This window comes from Saccopteryx bilineata, chromosome 2, assembly GCF_036850765.1.
Source record: "Saccopteryx bilineata isolate mSacBil1 chromosome 2, mSacBil1_pri_phased_curated, whole genome shotgun sequence".
In the NCBI taxonomy this organism is placed as follows: domain Eukaryota; kingdom Metazoa; phylum Chordata; class Mammalia; order Chiroptera; family Emballonuridae; genus Saccopteryx; species Saccopteryx bilineata.
This window is the reverse complement of record NC_089491.1, coordinates 121,021,419-121,046,045: the sequence shown is the minus strand read 5'-3', so window position 1 is coordinate 121,046,045 and position 24,627 is coordinate 121,021,419. Positions and strand designations below refer to the sequence as shown.

The window sequence follows — 24,627 nt, the reverse complement described above, 5'->3', positions numbered from 1 at the left end:
TCCCCTGGTCAAGGCATATAAGAAAAAGCAATCAATGAACAACTAAGGTGCCACAATGGATAATTGATGCTTCTCATCTCTTTCCCTTCCTGCCTGTCTGTCCCTATCTGTCCCTCTCTCTGTCTTTCTCGCTAAAAAAAAAGGAAAAAAAAAAGCCTATTCTGAGATTGATGGTGATATGAGCAAATGTGATACTGTACAATAAAATATATCAATATTTGAGAGCTTTGCATAAGTCAGTAAACCAGTATTTTCCACATAACCAATACACAATACTACAAAATCATGCACAGAAAAGAGGCTCAAAAGGCAAGACAGAGGAATGGAGTTTCATGTTACAAAGTACAAAAACTGTATTGATATGGTTTCAGATTCTGTTACCAGAATGAGCCAGGTTTGGGGCAGCTCTTCACATTCAGCCAATCAAAAGAGATGAACCTGAGTATATAAGAGTGTCTTTAATTTAGAAATAAATACCAGTACCCTGAAAGGCAGAGGAGTCCCGTCCACTTTAAATCTCTCCTGGTACTGGCAGTTTTTATAGGGTTCAGGGAAAAAAAAAAAAGTAAAAAGTCCGTGCAGTTAGTCATGGGATCCAGCTGCAGAAACATCTCCTCTGCAATTCTTCTGAAGTACCACAGGCCTAACCAGCAGGGTCCCATCTGGTGTTCTTGGTAAGTCTTCAAGGCAGCCAAGGTCAGGTGTCTCCCAGGAACAGCCAAGACCTGGTGCCTCTGGGAATTATCTGTGAAAAGACTCCCTATTTCCTTAGGATACAAAGTAAAGATTTAAAATTGGTGAACTAAGTTTTTAATTAATTTATAGGCCTTAACTTTTCATAGTAAATCCTGTGGCTAGGTTTTCACAAACAACTATTGTAATTTAAACCCCCCTAATGGTCAGGTCCCTCCCCAATGTAAATTTTCCCTGATGTACCTGCAAAGGTAAACTTTTTGCTACATTTCAAAGTAAAGGCTAGGAAGCCATTAAGATAGAACTGCAAGCAGATTAACTATTTCATAACCCTTACATATCTCCTACTCATTACAACTAAAAGGCTACTTATTACTGAAACCAATGTTCTCACTTTTGGGCTCCCCTATCAAAACAAGAAACCCAATTTATATTATATGACCAAAAAGCACACAAAAAGATGTTCAACATCATAACCATTAAGGAAATGCAAATCAACCATGATGAAATACCACTTGTTACTCATTAGGATGGTGACTATAAAGACACAAACACACACACATATAGAAAGAGAGAGGAATAAATGGTGGCAAAAAAGTGGGGAAATTGTGAATCCTTGTGCACTACTAATGAAAATTCTTTTGCACTGTATATGGTGATTTCCTCAAAAACTTGAAAACAAAATTATCATATGATCCAGAAATTCTGCTTCTCTGTATATCCACAAAAGAATTGAAAATAGGATCTAAAAGAAATATTTGTATACCCATGTTCATAGCAGTATTATTCACAATACCAAAAGATTATAGAAAGCCACGTATACACCAACAAATGAAAAGATAATAAGACATATACATATAATAGAATATTATTCAGCATTTTGAAAAACAAGAAAATTCTGATATGTTACAACATAGATGAAACTTGAGGACATTATGCAATGTGAAATAAGTCAGGCACAAAAAGACCAATGCTGTATGATTACAATTAAAAGTTACTTAAAAGAGTAAATTCAAAGATATAGAAAGAATGGTGTTGCAAGGAGTGGCAGTGAAGGGGGAGTTGTTTACTTAGTAAAGAGCTTCATCTTTACAAGATAGTAAGAGTTTTAGAGTTTGGTTGCATAACAATGAATGTCCTTAACACTAAAAGAAATACTGAATATATCACATTGTGTTGTGCCAATATGTAAATAACATACACGGGTTAAAATTTAAGATATATAAAATCAATTCATGACTATATGTAGTTTTTAAATTCTCACCTGATTATTTTGTGTTAATTCATTAATAGAACTTTTAAGTTTCTGTAGTTCTTGCACATACACCGCAACCTCCTGGGGGCCTTTGGCAAGTTCACTCCTTAGCTGACTTATTGTGGCCTAAAAAAATAAAGCAAACTAAAATAAAAAAACAAGATGGAACCATCTAAAGGTTTTAAGATACATTTAATAACAAGATTTCCACTGTTATTCTTGTTAAATTGAAATATTCCTTAGAAGTTTCAACTTGGTTCTTTATCCTACCATACTACTACCATTCACATCTTCTTTTTGCCTAAAAATAATTTTAAAATTTATCCAAAACACTCAACTTCATATATTTGATAATACATGAAATGAAAAGTTGACGTCCTACTTAACGCATATGAAGTAAGCATCAAATTTGCAAACTTTAATTTACTGACTCTGAAACACTCACTGTACTTTAATCCTCCTGAATTTAAAGAAAATATGCAAGTTGCACCTATATTATCTCCCCATTTCTATAACATAGCCTTTTCTTTCTATTTTAAAAGCATGTTAAATGAAAATATACAACACAGAATCACCTTGAAAGGTGGTGAATGACCTTCTTGACTGTATCTGTCCAAAAAAGTTATCAAATATAAGTATATATATATAGTTTAATTACATTGGATCATTCTATGATCAGTATAATAGCTGAAAATGAATTTGCTTTAATACATTTTAATAATATTCAATAAAAATTAGTTTCTATTTTTAAAACAATGATTTTATCATTTAAAAATATATAAGAGAAAGGTAAGCAGATAATAGAAATACAAACTTCCTTTCCATGATAGCTTTAACCACTAGAGAGAAGACTAAGAACTGCTTCCTAAATATGGTTTCCTGTAAATGACATTGACAAAAGAACTTTGTATGATATGTTAATACTGCTAATTGAACTTATTTTATTTTTTACATTCCTAAAGTAACAATTATTTTCACTGACTATATTCTTTATTAGTATATAAACTTTATAATATGAATAAGACAAACTTTATAAACTTTTCTTCATAAACATATCAGCAATTACCTACATCATAAGTACTTTCATCTTCAAGGAAGAAAAATTAGAAGGCTACTAATTTATTATGGCAAAAATGCCAAGAGATCCTTTGCTTATCCCTCTTTTGGAAACCTTCCAAAATGTGTAGAGCTATTTTTTTTAAAAAAGAATTCTCATTGTTGGTGTATCTTCATCCATTTGACATAGCCTTTGTTTTATAGTTTTTAGACATATACTTATAAATGATTTGATAATGTTAATACCTAAAAAACTAAAGATATCATTTATCCTTTGTACTCTAAATATGTATCTTTTCTAAAACTAGAATTTTAAAAAATAAAAAAGCAAGCATTTAAATGTTTTAATTTATTCAAGAGGGAAAAAAGAAAGATGTGGGAAGAGTATACATCAAACGAGCAGTTTCATTATGGGGAAGGGGAGGGAGGGGTACTGAATTATAGGAACTTTCACTTTCTCTATTGCACATTATACACCTTTTACAATGATCAAGTATTATGTTTGTATTTGGGAAAAATAAAGATTAAAGAAGGAGGCCCTGGCCGGTTGGCTCAGCGGTAGAGCGTCGGCCTGGCGCGCGGGGGACCCGGGTTCGATTCCCAGCCAGGGCACATAGGAGAAGCGCCCATTTGCTTCTCCACCCCCGCTCCCTCCTTCCTCTCTGTCTCTTTCTTCCCCTCCCGCAGCCAAGGCTCCATTGGAGCAAAGATGGCCCGGGCGCTGGGGATGGCTCCTTGGCCTCTGCCCCAGGCACTAGAGTGGCTCTGGTCGCAAAAGAGCGACGCCTCGGAGGGGCAGAGCATCACCCCCTGGTGGGCAGAGCGTCGCCCCTGGTGGGCGTGCCGGGTGGATCCCAGTCCGGCGCATGCGAGAGTCTGTCCGACTGTCTCTCCCCGTTTCCAGCTTCAGAAAAATACAAAAAAAAAAAAAAAAAAAAAAAAAAAAGGACAAAATCTCAAAATAAATAAATACATTCCCTATTCAGGTCAATTTCCAACAGTGAAAGCTCTCTACACTAGCCACACTACCTTTCCTCCCTATTTAACAGGCCAGGCTCAGTCACGTGTACCAGGAAGGCTTTAGCACTTGCTCTACTTCTTTCTGCTCCCCATTGTTCACCTTGACTCTTGCTTACTTCATTTCTCTCACATGTACACACCTTGAGGAGACCTTCCTTGATCATTCTGTTTAAAACTGTCCCACTGCCTGACCGGGCGGTGGTGCAATGGGTAGAGCATCAGACTGGAATGCGGAGCACCCAGGTTCAAGACCCTGAGGTCGCCAGCTTGAGCGCGGGCTCATCTGGTTTAAGCAAAAGCTCACCAGCTTGGACCCAAGGTCACTGGCTCGAGCAAGAGGTTACTTGGTCTGCTGTAGCCCCACAGTCAAGGCACATATGAGAAAGCAATCAATGAACAACTAAGGTGTCACAACAAAAAGCTAATGATTGATGCTTCTCATCTCTCTCCATTCCTGCCTGTCTGTCCCTCTCTCTGACTCTCTGTCTCTGTAAAAAAAAAAAAAAAAAAAAAAAAAAATCATTAAAACTGTCCCACATTATTGCTGGCCCCAATACTGCACACCCTGGTTTTTGTCTACAGCACTTAGCATTAACTGACTGACTTTCTACCACGCTTTGTTTACTTATATATTGTTTGGCTTCCACAAAGGAATATAAGCTTTATGTGAGCAAGCTCTCTGTTTTATTTACTGTTATATACCTTACTCCTAACTGCTGACACTTAGGCATTCAAAAAATATTCCCCAGCCTGACCAGGCGGTGGCGCAGTGGATGGAGCGTCGGACTGGGATGCGGAGGACCCAGGTTCGAGACCCCGAGGTCGCAAGCTTGAGCGTGGGCTCATCTGGTTTGAGCAAAGCTCACCAGCTTGGACCCAAGGTCGCTGGCTTGAGCAAGGGGTTACTTGGTCTGCTGAAGGCCCATGGTCAAGGCACATATGAGAAAGCAATCAATGAACAACTAAGGTGTCGCAACAAAAAAACTAATGATTGATGCTTCTCATCTCTCTCCGTTCCTGTCTGTCTGTCCCTGTCTATACCTCTCTCTGACTCTCTCTGTCTCTGTAAAAAAAAAAAAAAAATATATATATATATATATATATATATATATATATATATATATTCCCCAAAGAAATGAGTGATACTGTTTACAAGGAGTTAATAGATATTTGTTCCCATAGAAATAGTGTATCATATTCTATAAATAATTTGTATTCCTTGAAGCCATGTTATTGAATTCAACACTGAACTTTTACTAAAAAGATTTTGAATTACAAAATAACTAAGAAAAGATATTTCAAGTACACATCCTGCTAGTAGTTCAGAATTATAATTATTATCCTAATATTCTAGTACACTTAATAAATAATCATAGGTGGCTAAAATTTGGCTTGATTAATAAAACCAAAAATGAGCATATATTTGAAGTTCTGAGATTGCCTTAAAACACAAAATTGCCATATGATGATAAAGGTACTATATTAATAACATTAAAAACCTTCCAAAAACACATTACCTCAAGTTTAAGCACCTCCATTAGAAAGCAGAAAAAAAACAAAATGATGGATGAAAGGTGAAAAACAAGACTGACAAAAGTACACACTGAACACACAATAAAAATGTCAAGACAGACTGCTAAAGCTGATTTCTTATATTAGAATACTTTTAAAAAATACTCTCTAATAACTATACTGAATATAATCATGCTTATTCCATATCTTTGTCAACATTTAGCTTTTAAAACTAAAATCTAATGAGTTTATTTAAAATATTATACAAACAAAATTCTTAAAATATAATTTCCACTAATGACCACACTAAATACAAGTTGATTACAACTTGGATATTTTTCAATAATGTAGATCTTTAGAAATAATACTTTTTTAAGCTTTAAATCCTCAATTTCTGATCTATAAAACAGCTAATTAGTATTTGTAAAGTACTTTCAAATTCTTTACAATGAATTATTTATCTATATGCCATCTAAAATACCTAGACCTCTCAAAAAAACTGTCAATGAATTCATAAGGTATATATTTAACAGTAATGAAACATAAGGACAGATTTAAAAATGTATGCCAAGTAATAGATCTTCAGCCTCAACAAGGAATACCAAATAAACTATTGCATTTTTTAGCTTCTTTATTTCCTTGTAATGTGTTGTTTCTCATGTCAATATTTAGTTTCACTAAATTAATATATAAATTTTTTCTATTAAGTTCTTTAAATTCTATAATTTAGCAACGCACTTAACTGAGAATAAATTGAATTTAAATAAATTAATAACATGCATTTCATCTATTTAAAAAGTAAGCAGAAGCTAAAAAAATGGAGTTATAGACAAATGAGATGGAGTATTTAGACAGTTATTTTCATACAAAAATGATATGAGACACAACTCAAAAGTAATTTTAAGCTATACCCAATATAAATATTATAACATATAATATGGAAAAAGATAAAAAGTAATAACAGTAAGTATTAGGTCAAGATGAACAGTATAAATTTACTTTTAAGGCAAATCATCAGACCACCTAAAATGGAAGATAGCTTCTTAGTATTAGGTGCACAGCCTTAAACAAGTCATATAACCTCACTGAGCTACAGATTCCTAACATATAAAGCAAACTGAGAATAGTACTTAACACACAGGATTAAAAGAAACAAATGGGACCACAACCTGTATTTAAACTGCCTAGCATAGTATTCAAAACTATATGCTCAATAAGTAAAAGTTTGTTTCTAATAATAACATTACTCTCCGATGCTCTACCATTTCCCAAAGTTGTTCAAAATATTTCCAAATAATATTAGATCTCAATCACTGTACATCTATTAATTAACTAAGAAGGGAGTAAATATTATCCATATTTTACTAATAATATAATAGAATATTAAATCACCAATTATTCAGCAAGAATAAATCTGTATATTTTAAAATTTACTTTAAAACACATGTTTTTTTAGTAAACTTGAAAGAAGTTAAGATGTAAAGAATGGATTTCTAAGCCTTTTTCTTCTTTCCCAGAAACAAATTTCTAGAGAAAAAAAAAATCGTTGTTCCTCTGTTGACAGGAGGATAATGTGGGAAGACAGTAAATCCTTTCCCCCAAAATCTTCTATAACTCAAGTTATTATTTTTCATCTTAATTTACCTCTTCTCATGACATATGTTTTCCCACATATATTTTTCCCAAAATGCAAGTGAGTATGTATATATACACATATGTAACACACACATTTTCTCCTTGTTCAAATTCTACTTGTATAACAACTATAACACCCTAATTCTTTGCTGGAAAAGGTCAGGAGGATTGCACTTTAAAATAGACATATTCTAAAACTGCCATTATTGTGATTCGATTTTTGTCACACTACTGCACTTGTTTTAAAATTTCAAATGACATTAAAGAATTTTTTTAATCAAAAGAGTACAATATTTTTAAAAATTGAGAAACACTAGTAGGCAGGCAGATCTAATCAAAAGTAATTCTTATTGACAAACAGAAGTAAATAACTGAATTCATCCAGTTCAAGTATTTCTCTTTAGCATTATCTAAATAGGATTTCCCTCATGAGAAGTCTTAGATTCAGCCTCTCCTTCATTACACATTAGGTGCTTTTAACTGTCTTTCGTTAAGTTCACAAACTTCCTGAAATTGATGGGAAAATTATAGGATTACAGTATATGATATTGGGCTACAAAGGTCACTTTTGGGAAATCTGGACCTGAAATTCATAAACTTTAAAATGTGAAGTGTTATGCATCATAAAGCCTCATATGACTATAAACTTTCAATATTCCCCCACTGATAAGAGAAGTAAAAGATGACATTTGTTGATATTTATACTCCATAGCTTATTATATATTAATAAATAAGAAGAGTGGCTTCTAGATCACCAATTTTAAAACTTCAAGACAGAGTTACAAATGTAAAGGTCACTATATCTTTACTTTTTAAACAGAAAATATAAAAAACAGAGGTCCACATCACAAAAGAGAGCTTAAGAACTACAAAGAATAGTAGTCATAACAATATCTTCTAAAATACAGCAAAAAGGATAAAGACTCGTATTTTTATGCACATATATTACATATCTTAGAGATTTTTCTCTGCTAACATAATTATATAAGGGATTTACAGGCCAAGGTCATGTCAAGTGAGAAACAATAGAAGGAACTGAAAATGTTTATCCTGGAAGAGAAAAAACTCAGAGTAAATATGAACAGCCTGCAACTATCTCATGAGGGAAAGAGAAATATAATTCCTGAGGATAACTAGAACCAGTGCATGTAAATTACAGGAGCACATTTAACTTTAACTATCATCTCTACATAATATACATCATTCATTAAATAACACAATACACTTTTATGCAAACATTATTCTCTAAGAATCTAGCTACATAAGCAAAAACAAAAATACTGACTCTCAGACCACAATGACTATATACAAATATTATTCAGAGCAAATGTAAGAAAGGCAAATACTGTTTTGATAGGTGCCTCAGAAAAATTTGAAATCCTGGCTTCTCTCAACAGTATAACAAGTGAATGTCAATCATTGAACTTTATTACCTCTGAATTAGCATAATCTGCTTTTAACTTTTTGCACTCATCTTTGAGTTTTTCAGATTCTCTTTCACGTTCCAAGGTCATGTTATCCATTAATGTTTGAACTTGGACCAGTTCTTTCTTTAGCACAGCAACATCTTCTATACCAGGTCTTTGAAGCTGTGAAATAACAACACATGGTAATTTAAAATTACAATGAAAAACTAAAATAAACAACATTTTAAATAGTTTTACTACAATGAAATCAAAATGAAAACAATCTTTAATATCAATTACTGAACTCCAAATATCAAACACTAATTTCTTCCCCACAAGCCTCACCTCTTCCTAGCTCTTCCTAGTCTACCTAATTTAACAGTATTAACACTCAAGGTGCAAAACAGAAAATTCACATTTATCCTTAGTCCTTTTATTTGCTTTCCTTTCCTTCACAAACTACACTGGTCATAACATCATTTGATAAATGCTTACATTCCTTCATTTTCTATCCTAAGAAACTGATAATAAAATGAAGGAGCAGATGTAAGCAAAATTAGGGTTTGTTACAGGTTCAATGTAGTTGATCATTCGTTCACATATTTATTGAGAGTTAAATAAAGAAAAGAATCAAGAACAGAGCCAAGGTTGTTAAATCCAAGGAGAGTGTTGACAGTACCAATGACAGAAATACAGATATGAAAGAAATATGATGGCAATACTACACTTACTGAATTTGAAATGAAAGCTAGAAATGGAAGAAGTATCCTAAAAGTAGGTGAATGTACAAAAATAAAGTCCAAGGGAAAGTCAAAATCAGAGATACTGATATGGAAACCATTAAAAAGACAGATAACATTAAAATAGAAACAAAAATATTAAGGTAATAAATTATGTATCATTAAATTTTATTTTGATTCTAAAAAATCATATATAGTATATATAAAGATGGTAGAAGAAGTATAGGAAATTTTTTATTTTCTTTATTTTACTCAAGCTATACTTTTAAAATTTATTGATCAGAGCAGATATTTTTTAATGTACAAAATTATAAAGGTATATCTTAATAAATGGTTTGTAAATTACCAGTTCAGTCTTCAGATCTTGAATTATAGTGGCCTCTTTGTTTAATTCTTCTGTCAGATGTGACACTTTTTGTTCAGCAGCTTCTCGAAGACTCCTTTCTTCATCATATTTTGACTTTATATCTAATTAAAAATAGTTAATATATATATTAGTTTCATGACATTAACTCTAGAGAAGGACAGTTTTATAAATTCCTGTACGTTGTGGTGCATATCTATATATCAATTCAAAATAACATTCCTTACATAACCATAAGTATATATAATAAAGCTATACTTATGATTACATTAAATAATCTTAAATGTTTTTGTATAATAGATATTCTACTAAACAGAATTTTAGTGTATATTTAATCACATATATAAAATATTTTACCTAAAAGAACATAGTTAAAAAAATAATACATGTAACTGATAGTATAATCAAAAGTTAAACATATACTATACTAACATTTTCAAAATGTTACTTGTCAACCTTTAAGATATCCCAAAAGAAAATCCATCTTCTCTAAAATTCAAGAGGAATTCTATAGAGAAAATCAGTTTTTTGAAGGGAATAGGTGGGAGGATAAATAAAATAATTTATATAGAAATTGTTACAAAATTCCAGCAATCTCCACCATAGTCTATAACAAATACTTTACCATTAAAATATAATGTTTATTTATCAGGTATATAATGGCAAAAAGGAAATGAAATTGATGTATTAGCTAAAAAAAATTTAATTCAATTTACCTGCAATTTCAGTAGCAAGTTGTGCTGCTTTCTGTTCAAATAAGTCTTTCATTTGCTTAATATTAAAATTTTCTGTTTGGGCTTCTTCTAACTGTTGTTCCAAAGAACAAAGTTCTATTAAAAAAAAGCATAGTATTTACTCAAGTACAATGTTAACTGTATTTGCTAAATGGTAATTAATTATAATCATTGCAATAAAGAAAATTAGCATGACTGTTACCAATCAGGAGTATCTTCACATTTTAAAAATTAATCATACCTCTCTTATTTAACACACAAGTCATAACTGACAAACATGTAAAACAAATGAAAGGACTATTTATTTAACATCACACCCAAATAATATAAATACTTGTTTAAAAATTATTTTGATTTCACATTTCATAGTTATTTCCTAATATCTGTCAACTGACTAAAAAGGAATATATTCAGCTTCTCTGATAAAATTTGTAATAATGTGAAATGAAATGAAAAATGGTTTAAAAACAATTAAGGTCTTAAATAAAATAATTAAAAAATGCAGTCAATTCCTAGTATTTCATTCTCATAAAAAAGAGAGATTTCATTGGGAAATTAGAGGAAAATGAACCTCAAAGATAAGTTTGATTATTCATTGTGCATTCCTTCAATTAAAGTCAGTTACAAAGATGCTAGTTTCATCATTTTACTTCAGGAGAAAAAGAGTACGTCACTCTTTGATAATAGATTTAACTTTTCACTTAATAGCACAATGATGTATTAATATTCCAGTTTATAACTTCATAATATAATAAACTAAGAAAATATAAGATTTCAGTAAACTGATTAAATTATAAAGTTCACACATAACAAGCTTTGTAAACCTAGAGTATTAGGGTTCTCTTCACTATTTAGAGCCATAAAGTATAACCACAAAACAAAAATCACATAGCAGGCATAAGAGAAAAAAGTAAAAAAGAAGGATGAGAAAGAAGAAAAGAGAAACAAAATATCTGCTTTGAGTCAAGTTACCTGCTGATGAATCAGCCACCAATCCATCAGGTTTAGACTCCTCAATGAAAACAAAAGACATAAACAAATGCATTGAAAAGAAAAGTTAATACTGTTACAATTGCCAATGTTTTAAAAAAAATCTCCGAAAGCCACATTCTGTCAGGTACATAAGAAGATTTTATGAAAATTAAATTTTGGCCTGCTCACATTCTTCCAGATTTCTAAGGTAACACTAGGCACAATGGCATAACTACAGTTCACTCATTCTAAGAATATTTACAGTAACATAAGAAATTACTATGTCTTACAATAGAGGGCATCTCAAATTCCACAAATAAATAAATAAATATAAATTATTACAATTATAAACAGATTCTAAAACAAATACTAAATCAGCAGGCAAGATTCAATCCTGTAATATTTGGAAATTTACATAAGATAAATATACCATGTAACTATCACAACTAAAAAACAATCAGCTTTAAAAGCATAAATTTTTAATTCAAGCTTATAAACCACTTTTAAAAGTAGATATAAAGAACATATTACATAAGGTTTAATTTATCACGTACACTAGAAACAAAATAATATACTGCTCATTATTGTTTTCATATTTGAAAGAATTATACACATCTGATAGTTTGTTTAATAAACTATCTCATAATATATCTTACTCTCTTTTCTCTATATTGGATTTGGACACTACAGTTGCTAAGAATCATCAATATATCAAATACATTATCCCCCAAAGGTAAATCTCCTAACGAGCCAATTTACACCTTGCACTGTGTAGAATGTATTTAATTTCTTAAATGTAAAATAATCATCTCAAATGTAGTTAGCAACTTCCTCTATGTTTTCAGGTACAGAAGATAATAGAGCCCATGTCTGATTAGTTGTTATGGCATCCATGTAAAAGATGAATAATTGATCAATAAGTATTTTAGATTACTTAAAACCTCTTTAATGCAACGTCAGTTATACAGGCTGAGCTGTTAACAAGATTGATATCTTGTTATCCACTTATTTGTTTTTGTCTCTTCTAGACCAAATGACAATTTTTGGAGAAAAGACTAAAAGACAAAAAGATGACTGCAAGTCACAATATGCTAAGATAATGTGCAAAGGGATCACTAATTATATTTTATAGAAATATTAGAACTATTACTAAAGAGTATTCATTTTATTCTTACAAATAAAAACTATATACGGGTTTGGTAAAATTCATTATTCTACGATTTTTTATGCAATTTATGTAATTTTATTCAATAGTATAAAAGTCAACATAATTTTAGTATAAAAATCATAACTGTTTAAGGTATTTACTTAGGAAATACACTAAACTATAGAGAATCTAGCTATCAAAAGAATCTCACTCAGAAATAACCACTTTCAATAGCACAGTGGTTTTCTTGTTTTTCCTATATATTATTTTATGTAAAGTCATATAACATATAGATGTGTCTGTATGTATGCACACACATATATTTTTATTCTGTTCTTTGAAAGCTAACATGTTAACACAAGTTTTCCCATGTTTTAAAACAACTTTCACTATAATAGTTATTGATAGTTATTTCCCTACCAGTAGACATTTCAGTCATTTCCAACTTGTCACAACCACAAATGCTTTAAAGATTTTCAATACTGTCTAAATCTATATTTTTTAACCATTTAGGTACATTGTTAAAATAGAATAATGTAGCCTGGTATAAAAAAACAATCCAAAGGTAACTGATTTTTAAAGGAGCACCTTTAAGACATTATATTGTAGATGCCCATATATTTAGAACTGTAAAGGATATACTCTGTAGCCTATTAAACAGGAAACAAATTAGTAAGTTGTTTATTATCAGACTACCCGCTTACTAAAAAAGTGTTATGCTTAATTTTCAACAATGACAACAAGCAACTAATAAACACACTTCAAGCATTTAAAAACAATTACTTGCTGCTGCAGCCCTTGAAATTTTTCTAATTCTTTTTTTAATTCTTCTGAGTACCATTTTTCTTCCTATAGGGGAAAAAATGATTTTTAATTAGCAAATTTTAAAAGATTTATTATCTGAAACATTGAAAATAAACAAACATCACTTTTATTCTCACCTTAAGTGAAGCCTGTAGATCTTGGATCTCTTGTCTAAGTAGTGTTACATCATCTCTAAACATATTTGGGGTGGGGGAGAATAGTTAATGTTCTTTAATTAAGAGTAGCTCTCTTAACAAATCATGGCTAGTGATTGTATATTAATATTTTAGTATTCTCAATTTGAAAAAATAAAAACTCCTGAAGATTTTATGTATAGTGGTATATATATAAAACCCTAAGGAAAATAATTTTATTCCTAAAGCTCTTCACTTATAAATGGGAAAATACTTTATCATGAAAATAATGATATAATTGACCTTAAGTGGCTGTGCCAGAAGCAAAATATCTCCCATTAATTTACAAACAATAAGCTAAGTATCAACAATTTCCTACTACAGTTAGCATAAAATCTAACCTCATTAACAAGGACTACAAAATCTGTACCATCTAGGCCAGGGGTCAGGAACCTATGGCTCGCAAGCCAGATGTGGCTCTTTTGATGGCTGCATCTGGCTTGCAGACAAATCTTTAATTAAAAAAATAATAACATTAAAAATATAAAACATTCTCATGTATTACAATCCATTCATTTCCTACCGCTCATGTTCATGGTTGCAGGTGGCTGGAGCCAATCACAGCTGTCCTCTGGGACAACACCAAATTTTTATTGGATAATGCATAACGTACATGGGTCGTTGTATGGCTCTCATGGAATTACATTTTAAAATATGTGGCATTCATGGCTCTCTCAGCCAAAAAGGTTCCCGACCCCTGATCTAGTCCTTGCCTTATCACTCTCCCCTTCATTCACAGCTCTGGCAACACTAGCTTCTTTCTGTTCCTTGAGTCTGACATGCTCTCTCCTGTGGAACCTTCTCACATTGTTTCCCTCACCTCAGAGGCAGTAGGACAAAGAATGGTGAGAAGACCACTCTAGGCCCTAATGCAAGGGAGAGCCCATGATAAAATTCTTTTGGCATTATCTTCCCTTGTTGAATTGTAAATAGAAAAAAAAAAGCAGGGGCAGGGGGATTCTCTTTGTTTCTTGCCACTACTAATGTGTTCCATGGTAAAAGACACAAGAAATGAAATAAATTCCTCAGGAATCTTCACATGAATTGATTCTAGTATAAAGGGAATAGGAGAACAGGATCACTTCTAATGATGGAGAAGACCAAGTCCACATCAGCACAAGAATTCCAGCAAGGTAAAAGATAATGGAACATATTGGTGGGAGAATATTTTTCTAAAATGAGGGCAGAGATGGAGAATAAAAAGACAGAGTCAGCTTCATTTGTGAAATAGGTTTAATAGCAAAAAAAAAAGGAAATTGCCAACTAAGAGAAATGTAAAAGATGGAGAAATAAGTCCTCTGCCTTTTATAGCCATTCACATGGAAGGAATTCATTCATTTTTCAACAGAAATTTGTTGTCTATTTCAGACTCCCAAGCTGTTCAGTCTAATGGGAGAGAGGTGAACATTAATAAAAGTAATGGACTATCATCAGTTCTATGAAAGAAACAAAAACAGAAGCATAAGGACAGTGCTAACTTCTAACTGGAAGGACTTCACAATGGAGATAAACGCTGAGATAAAGTCTTTAATCTTCTTGAAAATAAAATTCAATAATAGATTCCTGCAACTTTTGTTGACTCTTAAAAATTGTTTTCTTGTAAAATTTTCATTTCGCGTGCATGTGTGTGTGTGTGTGTGTGTGTGTCCATCACTCCCTCTCTCCCATATAGCCCTATCAACTAATCTAATGGACAGATGTCAGTGTAGGACACTTAGTCTTCACATATGTATGGAAAAGTATGGGTGTGTTTTAAGTTTTCTCTACTACTTAGTAATCTTCCATCTCTATGTATAAACTAAAATGATGAAGAAAGGAAATAATAACAATATACTTAAATGCCTCACGTGAAATGTAATGAAATTCTTTCCAATTCAACTTCTAACTTGGTAGATTCAGTTGCTCTAATTCACCTTTTTAAAGTGCCACTTCAACAAATTTGTTAAAGTAATTTGTCTACAAGAGAGAATCTTATGAAATATGTAACATAAAACAACTTAGGATATTTACAAAAGACAACTGGCAATTTCTATTAAAGTTGTAGAGAAAAACTTAGTCCAAAAATTTCACTTCTAGAAATATACCTCACATATGCACTGAACCATGTACAAATGCTACAATCACAAGGACATATATCACATCACTATAACTGCAAAACACTGGATATACCCTAAATGCTCATCAATAGGAGGATAAATTCCATGCTGTCACTAAAAAGAATCAAATGGCTTTATCTACATTGATATGAAACAATTCATAAGACACACAGAGAAACAAAAGGTACAGAACATTGTAGGACTGCTCTTTTATGTAATTATAAATGTTTATATATTTTTATATGTACACAGATGTAAGCATACATATGATACATACATGTGCATAGACTATCTCTGAAAGTATATGCAAGAAATTGATCAATGGTAAGAGACTAGAGAAAGAGTGTCAAGGAGTCCATTTTTACCATATAACTTTTTGAATCATTTGGATTTTGTATTCAGTATATGCTATCTGTATCTATTCTAAAAATCTGGTCCCCAAAACACTACTAATGCATCAGGTTTCAAATACGTGGTCAATATTGATAGAGTTCACATGTAAACTGATAAACAGAGAGCTTTAAAGCAAAGAGGTTTCGTGACCCACCCAAATTTCATTAGCTTTGAATCTGAAAGACATATGCCCACAGTCACATTATCCACTATGTTACCGAGGGGCAAAATGTAATTATCAGAAACTGGAGAGGTGTAGAAAAATAAGAAGAGCAGATATAGTAAGAGATAAACCTGGGAAAGTGTATAGTAACTATTCCGTAAGTAATGAAAACTAGTGAAAGCTACTACTTAGAACAAGAGCAATCAAATCTGCATTTTAAGATTGTTACCCTGGAAGCAATATCGAGTTCACTGGAGAAGTATAAGACTGAAGGCAGAGTGTCAGTTGTAAGTACTGAAAAACATCTTCGAGTGAGAGAAGATGAAACCTAAAATAAGCTGTAGCACTGAAGATGGAAAAGGTATGAGAACCATTAAGGAGACAGAATTATTTTTTCAATTTTTCAATTACAGTTGACATACAATATTATATTACTCTTAGGTTTACAATATAGTGATTATACATTTATACATCTTATAAAATGATCACTTCAAGGAGTCTAGTATCCTTAAGAGAGAAAACATTAACTGGACTTTGTGACAGATCAGATAGGGAAGCAGAGGCAGGTGTGTAAAAATAAGCAGATCCAATTCTCCAGCTTTAGTAACTAGGTGGAAAGATTCTACGGAAGAAGTAAATAATGAGTAGGTTTAAAAGGAAATACAATGAGCCCTGTTCACGAAATGTCAATAGTGAGATGTTCCTTTGGAACATTTAAGAGACGGTACCTGGTAGGCATCTTGGGAAATGACTCTAGGTTGAAGATGTTCAGGAGGAAGCGAGGCAGGTAAATGCAGTTGTAGAGCAGGATGAGCACACAAAACAGATCAAGAAAGAATAATCATAGCAGTATGTTGTCTCAGAAGTAGAAGAAAAGAGAGTCAGCAAAGCTAAATTTTGCAGAGATTGTGGTAGACAGTCTACAAAGATGACTGCCAGCAAGTTCTTCCCTTCATATTTGCAGAAGCCACTTCTCCACTGATTCCAGAGTAGCCCTGTGGCTACTTTGACCAATAGAATATGGCATAAGTGAGGGCTCTGACACTCCTAACCCAGGCCTTAAGAAAGCTGGCAGCTTCTACTGCTTTCCTCTTGTAATGCTCTTTCTCAGAACACAACTGCTGCTCTGTAAGTCAAAGGAGCCACAAGAAGTAGCCCATAAGAAGGATAACTAAGGCCCCTGGCATGTAGCCCAAGCTAAGTTTCCAACCAGCATCCAATACCAACTCCCAGCAATGAATTCAAGGCCATTTTGGACCTTTTGCCCTTCTTAACTTAAGGTAATAGATAACCAAAATAGAAGTCAAGTAAGATGCCAAAGGACCTTCAAACAGGCCTCCCTAGATGTGTCGCTTTGGCCTGGCAATGATTTTGAGCTGAAGGCAATGGAGATCCTCCAGGCACAAGAGAAACTATCTCCCTCTTAAAAAATTTAAATTGAGGCCTTGCCCACAATAAGAGTTATCACTAGAAATAAATTGTTATGACCTAGTGCAGGGCAAACTTCTAATTACTCAACACCTGCTCTTCTTATCCTGAGAATGGCCTTCCTCCCCTCTGAAACCTTAACGCACCTTATCTCACTTCTTAGCTCAGAATGTCATATATACTTCATTTTTGCCTTTCTGTCTTTAAACCTCATATATGTGCGGTGTCTAACTCCCTTATATATGTAGGGTTCCCATAAATACATATGTAATTAAATTTGGTTATTTTTCTCTTGTTAATCTGTCTCAAGTCCATTGAATTATTAGACCAGCCAAAAGAATCAAAGAATATGAAGAAAATTTTCTTTCTCTCACACAATAAGAGCTGAAAATAATCTTGGTTACTCTTAGCCTTTAAAGGAGCAATTTCAGGAGAATAATAGGGCAGAATCCTGGCCTTGAGCTAAACACTAAGTGAAAGTTAAGAAGCAAAAGCAAGGATAGACCATGGATAATTTTACGTTGAAAGTTCATATATTGGGCACTAATTCATAACTGAAAAAGCAACTCTGTTAAATTGATTGAAATATAAAAACATTTATAATGTACTTTAAGTAAATATTTTATAATTATTTCCTAATAAATAATAAAAGGTACCCAAAATTATTAACTCACACATAAAAATACTAAAGAGCATTTATAGTTAGGCAAAAGGGTAGATTCATACTTCCCAAAAGCACTGGTTTTTCCAGACATATTAATAAGTTAAAACAATCATATTTTACAGTTCTGTATTATCAACCTAAGCTATGTGATCATAATATTTTTCCTTTATATGGTATTCTTTGTGCTACAGAGGATTAAGTAAGAGGCACCTTTTTTTAAGAAAAGCATGAAAAAAAATTCTTTACAAGTAGAATGAAATCAAGCTTTCTTCCTTAGTGAGGACATAAGGCAAGAGTTCTTATCAATAGCAAAAGAAAAACAAAATTATATTGTTGAATGCTGTTCTAAGTAATTATATTTGTTTAATTCTTAAAATGGTTGGGCAAAATTGCCAAGAAGCAGAATGTGTATGTGTACTTATTATTATACTGGTTTATAAAAGAAATTTTTCAAAAATAATTAATAAATTTTAGTTCTTGGCAAACTTTATTATTTTAACAACTTAACTATAAAATCTTCTAGAGAAAGCATATCATTCTTTATTAAACAGAATATGTTAAATATAACAACTTTCTTTTCATAACTCAGTCTTCATTAAAAACATAACTTCTGGACTATGTTGTAAACACTGGTATAAATTATTGCTGGTCAAGCATAGAATACTTTATAACAATAAAGAAAGAAAGCTATGCTAAATGAGGATAAATTTAAATTAATATAAAAATACTGCTAATTATTCATGATTAAACAATGATATTACATACATTCATAACAACATTATACTTCAAAACTATTATACTATACCTACCGCTTCAGAGCAAGATTAGCCTCTCCTCCATGACCTGAATCATTTCCAGCATCATGAACTGCCCCATAATGTTTGAAAAGTTCATCAGCAGATCCAAGAGATTTCATACACTGGGGACATATGAAACCCTATAGAAAAAGACAGGAAAAGGTTTCAAAATAGTATTTAATATTGCAAAATAATTATTTGTTATAGTATGAAAGTCAAGTGTCTTATTCACATGATGGTGCCATTAAGTAAATTATAATTTATGGTATTAATCCAGATTCTGGTTTGAACAAAAGTATATCGGTTGTCTATTATGACTGGAGTTTATAAAATATACAGAAATCCCTTACAACCATATTTTAGGTTAAATAAATTAATGGTTAGAGTATATAATTTGAATCTGAGAAGTTAGTTCTAATCTAGAAGACTAGTTGAAAAGATATGCCATTATATCCTTCCTCTCTCTAGAATCTCCATTAGTAAAATACTCTGTTCCAATCTACTTCACATGAATGAAAATGATAAAATGAAGAACATGAAACATCCTGGTCACTGAATGAGGGAAAGGGTAATATAGTATATAACTCACAATTACTAGAGTATCTACAATAGTTGTAGATACTAACCTAAAATTAACACTGCAAAAGACTAAATTAATGTATAGTCCCACAGACTAGAAAAAACATAAATAATCCCAGAATTATTAAATGGTAAAGGCATATGCAGTCCATATGGCTATTTTCTCAATGATCTCTTGACACCTCAGTCTATGTACAACAAGTTTCAACCATACTAAAGTACCTATGTTTCCCTGAACATCCCATGGTACTTCGCATTTCTATGCCTCTGCATTTATTGCTTTTTTCCTCCAGCACTATCCTCACTACTTTGTCAAATTTCTACACTCAAATAATACAAAACCATTGGAGCTTTTCATCTATTTTTCCCTAATGGCTAATGTAGAATTTTGAATATACTATATATTTCCTACATTGTATATTTATTTAATGAAATATGAATGATCCTAACAATGCAGAACTTGGTTAAAAAAAAACACGAGATTTTTCAGTTTATAGATTATCAAACGTTCCAAGGGAAAGACTGAGCTAAGTAATAAATACTCTGAACACATAAACACTAAAAATTTTAAATAAAAATTCTATCACTTTGTTGGATGTTATGCAAATGGCATATCCTCAGATTCTGCACATTATGTGGCAAAATCAAGATTCCCTGAGTATTAGGGATACTCATATGTTGACAAAGACATATATTACTAGACCATGCTATAACACAAGTTACAGATGAAGGACCACAGAAACGCAGAGGAAGAAAGAGCCAACTCTGCCTGTAGAGCAGTTAATGCTTTACAAAAAAATGAAACACACACACATATGAGACACTGGAATTAGGTACTAAAAGATGAGTAACATTTACTTGTGAGAAGGAAAAGAAAGGCATTCAAGCAAATGGAGAAGCATGAACACAGATACAGGAAGAGGTATAAAAGACAGCCATGCTGTATTTGGGAAACAGATGTGTTCTGATCACAGAGCCAGAATGAAGGGAAGGGGCACAACAGGTAAATGAATGCAGTGACCCCTACAAAACCTATCAAGAATAAAAAAGTTAGCCTATACATTCTGGAAGAAAGACAACTAGTAAAATGCTAAATAAAATTCCAAGGATCAGCTAGGCCCTACCTTTGCTTGTACTATTCCAGCTAGTTTAACTGATGTCCTCCTATATGTACCATTTTCACCATCACTTTAGAAAATATCTGGTTTAATTGTCCCCCATTGCAGTTTTTCCAGTTTCCCTCAAGCTAAATTAACCATTGTACTCTTTTTCAAAAACTTCCTGGGGTAGAAATCATATCTTACTTACCTTTTTGTCTCTTTTACCTACCAAAATACCTGATAACTAAGAGGTACTCTATTAATATGTTAAATAAGTGAAAGTTTGGTGAGATAATTTCTTTATATACTGCTCACAAAAATTAGGGGATATTTCATCACTTCATATTCATTTTGAAATTAGCCCCTAATCTTTGTGAGTAGTATATATGTATTTGACTCACAAAAAAAAAGTCTGATTTTTTTATCTTCACTACTATAAAAACTTTTGTAAGACTTGTTACAGGAAAAAAAGTTGTTTCTCTTTTTATAGAACACTTCAGTAATTTTCAAAGGAAAGAGATGTATCAGGATCATCTGAGAAACTTTTTCCAGCCTAAAAATGGGCAATACTTCCCCTTACTAGATCCTCCTCCCAACTTAGACCAGCGCCAGCCCCACACACTACTGAGAAGCACTTGGGTAACCCATTGTTCATTAGTGTGTGTCATTCTGTTATCTGGAAGTCAAAAGAAAAACTGTGGTGGATTTATGTTCTAATGCTGTATATTTTCCCAAATAATGAAAGTAACAGCTCATATGTAAAGGCCTCTTTTTATATTAGAGGAAAGCAGTTTAACCTAAAGTATTTTAATGTATTAATGCATTACCTATGTAATAAAGATATAGCTTACAATGTTGAAATAAAATATCATTCACATATTTGAAATTTCATAACAAAATTTATGCAGGGATAGTAAACTTTTATATTTGTTTACAGAATCCCAAAAAGACAGCTGCGAACAGTAAGAGAATCAAGCCAACTTCCCAAGAGCCTCTTTTCCTTACTGAACTTTCTTTAAAGCATGCATAATTAGAGCAATCCATATTCCCTTGTAGCATAAAAAGTTAAGCAACACCAAGGCAAGGAAAGACAAAGCGATTTTGAGCAACCCATAACCAAGCTTCTGAAACAAAATATACAGGCCCCACAGCAACACTGGAGTCACTAAGAAGTTCCTGTCCTCTTGCTTCATGTTCAGCGTGCCCTTTCTGGTAATGCTCCGACAAATCAATAGCAGTTATACATCTTTTCATGCATAAAGGACAGATGAAACACTGTGAAATAACAACTTTTAGGAGGATATACATAAAAAGTTATTTACAAAACAAAATACAGACAATGAAAATAGGCATTATAGGAAAATAATTAGTATTATCTCTTGTTAGAATATGTAAAAGAAATTTTCAGGTAGTAGTAGTACAAAAGGTAGATTTATACAAAGCAGGACTTCTAAAATTAGTTATCTTATGCTGTAAATTCCCATTGGTTCATTGTTTTAAATTATAATAAGCAGTTACATCATTATTAGTTAGATGTTATTATTTTTGTTTATCCTTACTTTTGTGAGCTGTTATTAATAATGTAGCTTTTATCTTAGGTCAATAAAATCTCTAGAATTTATAACAAACACCCTTATGTGATATAATATTATAAACAAAATGTTTTATAATGAAGTCAGTTTTGTTTTGTTTTTTTTCATTTTTCTGAAGCTGGAAACGGGGAGAGACAGTCAGACAGACTCCCGCATGCGCCCGACCGGGATCCACCCGGCACGCCCACCAGGGGCGACGCTCTGCCCACCAGGGGGCGATGCTCTGCCCATCCTGGGCGTCGCCATGTTGCGACCAGAGCCACTCTAGCGCCTGGGGCAGAGGCCACAGAGCCATCCCCAGTGCCCGGGCCATCTTTGCTCCAATGGAGCCTTGGCTGCGGGAGGGGAAGAGAGAGACAGAGAGGAAAGCGCGGCGGAGGGGTGGAGAAGCAAATGGGCGCTTCTCCTGTGTGCCTTGGCCGGGAATCAAACCCGGGTCCTCCGCACGCTAGGCCGACGCTCTACCGCTGAGCCAACCGGCCAGGGCTAATGAAGTCAGTTTTTAGTCACATCATGTTCCCCTAGCCTCAGAACTCTTTATGGCCCACACCCATAATTCCCAGTAGGTAATCTTTCATTCTACTTTTCTGAGCCAAATAATACCATTTTAAAACAATCTTAAAAATTCTCTATACCTAACAATATCTTAATTTTAAAATGTGGACTGTATGCTGAGCTATGGTTTGGAGTTTTGTCTAATACAAACAGTAGAAAGACAAGAGAATAGAGGAAGTAACAGTATCAGGAGAAACATAAACAAAATGAAGATGGTCTGAAGAACAATAGTTTATAAAAGTTCTAATGTCATTGGGTTTTGGTGTCAGAATGGATGTGGATTTGAGTCTCAACCTATGTTGACCATATGAGCTCAAGAAAACCACTTACTTGCTACCAGTTTCTTCATCCATAAAACAGGGCTGATATTAGCAACTATTCGAGAGTTATTGTGTAATACATAAAATTCTTCTAGTACAGTGCCTGTGATCTTATCAGTGTTCCCTAACACCTACTCCTGTTAAAGTATGATTAGAAAGCAAAGAAAATGAACCCTGGAAAGGTTAAAGGCTAGAAGAAAAGATAGGAAATAAAATCTGAAATATTTAGCAAGTACAAAGTAGTGAATATATGATGAAGTTTGTGAGAGGACAGGCAGTTATGGTAAGAAAGGGGAGATAGAGTTTAACATTTCAGATAAAATAAGGTAAAGAGGTACTGCCATGGCCTGAGTAGCTAACAAAAGAGGCAATGAAGACCACTGGCACTGATAACATTAAGAACTGAGAGATGAGGATGTTCCTTGAGTCATTAATGTCACTCAGGACAAAAGCAAGGAAGGAAAGGAAGACCACAAATAAGGTTCCAATGTGGGAAGCAAGACAAGGTAGCAGTTAAGAGCTAGGCTTGGGTTTGAACCGTGGATTCATAACACTCTCAGCAGATTTTATGAACTTCAATTTCCTCACCTATTAAATGAGATAACAATAATAAACTACTTTATATGGGTCTCATGACAAATGACATAATACATGCAAAATGCTTATCATAGTAACTGAAACAAACAAGACATTAATAAATATTGCCTGTCATTAATATCATTATCTCTTTTGTTAGCAACCCTGAAAGGAGATTTGCCAGGAAATGAAAATGAGGAACATAAATTCAATTTTTTGTTTTTTGGGTTTGTTTTTTTTTAATAATGAAAGGGATGTCTTTTAGGCTACCACAGTCCTGAGTAGAACTATCACAGCTTTATGACTTTCACTTTACTCTGCTTTTTTGTTTGTTTTAGAGAAAGAGAAAAAGAGAGAGAGAAAGAGAGAGAGAGGAAGGGAGGGAGGGAGAAAGGGAAGAAGCATCAAAACGGAGTTGCAGCACTTTTTAGTTGTTCATTGATTGCTTCTCATACATGTCTTGACCAGGAGGCTCCAGCTGAGCCAGTGACCCCTTGCTCAAGCCAGTGACCTTGGGCTCAAGGCAGTGACCTTGGGCTTCAAGCCCAGGACCTTTGGGCTCAAGCCAGCAACCTTGCGCTCAGTCTGGTAAGCCCGCATACAAGCTGGATGAGCCTGCATTCATGCCAGTGACCTAGGGGTTTCGGACCTAGGACCTCAGAGTCCCAAGTAGATGATCTTTCCATTGAACCATCACCAGTCAGGCTCAGTTTACTCTGGTTTATTCACTGTAAGTTTCCACATAAAATCATTCAATTTTTCTTTCAAAAAAGTATTTCCTAAATATGATTACTGTGCTCCTTCCACTATGCTATGGTGCTGAGAACACACC

At 33.1% G+C, this 24,627-nt stretch overlaps 1 protein-coding gene across 2 annotated transcripts in view; it reads right to left on the bottom strand.

Moving 5' to 3' along the window:
* Window positions 1-24,627, bottom strand: part of EEA1 (early endosome antigen 1) — a 137,881-nt gene that overhangs the window by 60,721 nt on the left and 52,533 nt on the right. Inside the window, exons 3-10 of one of the 2 annotated variants that reach the window (XM_066257761.1) lie at window positions 19,086-19,173; window positions 13,476-13,530; window positions 13,318-13,383; window positions 11,388-11,427; window positions 10,398-10,511; window positions 9,664-9,785; window positions 8,605-8,760; window positions 1,958-2,074 (exon numbers count right to left, since the gene is read on the bottom strand). In XM_066257761.1, coding sequence (XP_066113858.1) covers window positions 1,958-2,074; window positions 8,605-8,760; window positions 9,664-9,785; window positions 10,398-10,511; window positions 11,388-11,427; window positions 13,318-13,383; window positions 13,476-13,530; window positions 19,086-19,173 — 758 coding nt within the window. Of the gene's footprint in view, window positions 1-1,957; window positions 2,075-8,604; window positions 8,761-9,663; window positions 9,786-10,397; window positions 10,512-11,387; window positions 11,428-13,317; window positions 13,384-13,475; window positions 13,531-19,085; window positions 19,214-24,627 lie in introns of both variants that reach the window. The other variant, XM_066257760.1, reaches the window with a different exon arrangement.